Source organism: Protomyctophum parallelum, assembly GCF_964188405.1.
Source record: "Protomyctophum parallelum genome assembly, chromosome: 19".
Taxonomy (NCBI): domain Eukaryota; kingdom Metazoa; phylum Chordata; class Actinopteri; order Myctophiformes; family Myctophidae; genus Protomyctophum; species Protomyctophum parallelum.
The window spans coordinates 17,885,989-17,890,158 of NC_139717.1; the positions used below are offsets into that span (position 1 = coordinate 17,885,989).

The window sequence follows — 4,170 nt, forward strand, 5'->3', positions numbered from 1 at the left end:
TCTGTTCTCTTCTCTTCTCTTCTCTTCTCTTCTCTTCTCTTCTCTTCTCTTCTCTTCTCTTCTCTTCTCTTCTCTTCTCTTCTCTTCTCTTCTCTTCTCTTCTCTTCTCTTCTCTTCTCTCCTCTCCTCTCCTCTCCTCTCCTCTCCTCTCCTCTCCTCTCCTCTCCTCTCCTCTCCTCTCCTCTCCTCTCCTCTCCTCTCCTCTCCTCTCCTCTCCTCTCCTCTCCTCTCCTCTTCTATTCTATTCACTTCTCTCTTCCGTTCCCTCTCATCTTCTTGCTCCATCCCTCCCTCCCGCCCCTCTCTCCATTCTTTCTACATGTCTTATCTCTCCCTCTCTCTCTTCCCCCTCTCTCATGCCACTCTTTCTGTCTCTTCATCTCTCTCTCTCTCTCTCTCTCTCCTCTTTCTCTGTCTCTCTCTCTCTCTCTCCCTCCCTCCCTCCTCTCTCTCCCCTTGCTCTGTCTTTCTCTCTCTCTCTCTCTCTGTCTCTATCTCTCTCTCTCTCTCCCTCCCTCCTCTCTCTCCTCTTTCTCTGTCTCTCTGTCTCCCTTCCTCCTCTCTCTCGGTCTCTTCCTCCCTCCCTCCTTTCTCTCTCTCTCTCTCTCTCTTCCTCCTCTCTCTCCTCTTTCTCTGTCTCTCTCCCTCCCTCTCTCCTCTTTCTCTCTCCCTCCCTCCTCCCTCTTTATCTCTGTCTCCCTCCCTCCTCTCCTCTTTCTGTCTCTCTCCCCCCTCCTTCCCTCCTCTTTATCTGTCTCCCCCCCCCCCTCTCTCTCTCTCTCCCTTCCTCCTCTCTCTCCTATTTCTCTGTCTCTCTCCCTCCCTCTCTCCTCTTTCTCTCTCCCTCCCTCCTCTCCTCTTTCTCTGTCTCCCCCCCCCTCCTTCCCTCCTCTTTATCTGTCTCTCTTCCTCCCCCCCCCCTCTCTCTCTCTCCCTCTCTCTCACTTATGCCCTCCCCTTCTTTCTCTGTCTCTCGATCCCCCCCGCTGAGCGGAACAGTGCGCGCGCCCCCCACGGTTCAATCTGGCGCGTCAGATGGCAGCGCGCAGAGAGAGGAGAGGAGAGCTCTGCTCGTGAGGTTGTTGCCGTTTCGTTTGGTTGTCACTCGGTCCGATAGACAGATATAGGTCCATTCTATTGTTGTCCCGCTTTTTTTTAACAACAGCCTTCCAGTCCTCCGTCACAATACCCAGTACCTAAACAAACTGACACGACGTTATATAAGCTCATTTCTAATTAACGTCATTTTCAAACGACCTTCCTTCCTTTCTTTACGTTGAGTGTTTTTTGTTTTGTATCGGTCGGAAAAAAAACGGTGTCCCTATAGTCTCTCCCGAAGCGAGCAGCACCGGAGCAGCAGTCCCAGTCAGTCATACAGCGGGCAGCGGGCGGACAAAAGGCGGTCGGTGAGTGCTCTGGTCGCGGGGCTGGCAGCCTGCACAGCACCGTTAAAAGGACCCGGCGGTCGGTCGGTCGGTGTGGTGGAAAGAGCGGAGACCAAGACGTTCTACCGAATGAACAACGCACACAACAAGAGAAGACACGCAGGCTGGCTGGCAGCGTCCTTCTCCACTGTAGCTGGTGATGTTGACACACAGTCACTATAACTGGCGTTTATTTATCTGAGGAGGACAGAACGACGACATTATTATTATTATTATCATCACATTATCTTTGTGGATTCATATTATTATTAGCCTATAGCACGTGCCGTGGTGTTATTGTTATAGGGGAGGATATAAACGGACGTATTTTTGGGGCATGCTTTTGGTTCGCTTTGGAGTAGCCTATACCGTCACTTCGCCTCTTCCATTAAAATAAACGGCAACGTTTAGTATTTATATCTCACCCTTATGTATTTTTATTATTATCTTCAAATCGGGTCCTAATCCGGGTTTATAATCTCAGAGAGAGAGAGAGAGAGAGAGTCCCCCTCATTATCATATTTTGCTGTGATAATGTCGCTAATTAACGTGATGGCCAACACCAGGACTCTATGGTGTTGATGCGTGCCAGCTGCTCGCCCTGATGCGTGTGCCCCCCCCCCCCCCCCCCCACGCTACGCACGCACTCACGCACACGGTACACACACACCCTCTGGGGCGGAACGGGAGGAGAGGAGACGGCGGTTGGTTTTTCCACGCGGATCGGAGGAGGAGGAGGACGCACACTTCTAAATCTGGGATTATAATCTCTTTTTAATGTCGACCACAAACTTTTATTTTTGGGCATATTTTGAGGATCCGTCAAGCTGGTTGTCAAGTGGATTTTAAAAACAGCTGCTGTGACCTGACCTGGAACCCAACCACCCTCCATCATCAACCACAACATCAGATTAGTAGGAAGGCTGTATTACAGTAGTAGGAGTTTCCATGTCAGACTGAATCAAGCAAACATGTAAAGTTGTAAACTCCTCCATTGGCATAAAGTTTCTATTCCCCCCCTCCCATGTCCTGTAGTCTAACTCATAGGCTACTAGGCTACGAGACGACTATTCTTCTGGGAGAGACAGAGAGAGAGACAGCTTGGACACCACCACCCACTGTTCTCTGGAGGATAACCAAGGTGTTTGTCACCAGACATTGATCTGAACCTTCCTCGGCGAGAGACCACCAGAAGGCCGGTATAGATAGAGGAGGAGGAGGAGGAGGAGGGGGGGGGGGCCTCTGGTCAGCCTCTGCACACACGGCGGTGTGTGTGAGGAGTGGACAGAGGACTCTTTTTGGGAGGAGGAGATCCCGTTGAGTGGATCGCGGTGGTGTTTGGAGTTATACTGTCCAGACTGGGACTGTCCGGGGCAGAGGGCAGCAGCAGTAGCAGCATCATGGGGTGCTGTAGTGGCAGGTGTACCCTCGCCTTCATCTGCGGAATGCAGCTGGTAAGAATCACGAATTTACTATGCCCTTCCTTCATACTGTGGTGTGTGTGTGTGTGTGTGTGTGTGTGTGTGTGGCTGCGTGCATGTGTGCGTGTGGCTGCGTGCGTGTGTGTGTGTGTGTTCGTGTGCGCGCATGTGTTGATTGATTGGCAGATTTACTGTTACTCACTGTCAACATCATGGCTTCCCTACTTTGGGCATAATCATCATAGTAAAAAAAAAGTTATGCAGGAAATGTTATAAAACAGCAGATATTCTCTACACAAGCTCAACTCTTGGCATGGCAAAGCGCTGAGCCTTCATGTAGATCAGGCTTCAGGATCCCTAAATACTTTGTCCTGCGACCAAGTGTATAGCCATGGATACTTAGGTGCAGGTTTCCATCCACTTATCCATGGGCTGGGTATAGCCCTACAAGCAGAACCCAATGGTACTGAAGTTTCTGACATTTTTTAGACCCAGACCATGGGGTCCTGTTCCAGCTCTAACCTGCCACCTGGTACGCGGACATAAATAAAACATAAACACCGTGGATAACGCCTGTCTGCACTCTTTGACGACTTTTTTTCGTGTGAGGGCTTCTGAATGTGTGAAGTATAAGTACCTATACATACCGCTGCGAATATCTCCTGTGGCGCGGAAGCCGTTAAGTATTCTTAATCTTTGTTTGACCGATTTGGTCGCTTTGATTCTTCTTTTCCTTCCTTGTTTATTGACACCTCATTGTACCGCCTATCTGGCTAGCTAGTGGCGCTATAGCCATGACAGAGCAGATCAGAGGCAGGAACGTAGCTGGCACAAGCCAACCGCACATCGGGAGGCGGTACAATGAACGGTAAATAAACAAGAAGAATCCAAGCTTTCAAATCGGTCAAACATAGATTAAAAATACTTAACGGCTTCCGCGCCACAGGAGATATTCGCAGCGGTATGTATAGGTACTTATAGTTCACAAATTCAGAATAACTCAAACAAAAAAAGGCAGTCAAACGCTGCAGATACGATGTTACCGAGCATATTTATGTCCGCGTTCCGACATTCCCATACGAAAAAGAGTAACGCACACGGACCCTACGGGTCAGCCCGGTTCGGATTGGGCTGACCCAGGGGGTTCCGAGAGGGGCTAGGCTGGGTATAGACTGGATGGTGGTGGTGATTATGATTTGGCAGTTACTGTACGTAGGTACGTGTGTACACACGCATGTACGTGTCTACACATGTACGGTTGGACCAAAATGCATTGATGTCTGTCTCTGATGATGTCCTGATTGAGTTGTGTCTGTTTGAACAGG

General features: G+C 49.8%; 1 protein-coding gene across 2 annotated transcripts in view; it reads left to right on the forward strand.

Annotated features, from left to right (window-relative positions):
* Positions 1-2,734: 2,734 nt before the first annotated feature.
* The window catches only part of nkain2 (sodium/potassium transporting ATPase interacting 2), a gene marked incomplete at its 3' end in the record, with an annotated part of 150,617 nt that continues 149,181 nt past the window's right edge, over positions 2,735-4,170 (forward strand). For both annotated transcript variants that reach the window (XM_083790696.1, XM_083790697.1), the window contains exon 1: positions 2,735-2,878. In XM_083790696.1, coding sequence (XP_083646822.1) covers positions 2,825-2,878 — 54 coding nt within the window. In that variant the 5' untranslated portion in view covers positions 2,735-2,824. The remainder of the gene's footprint in view (positions 2,879-4,170) is intronic.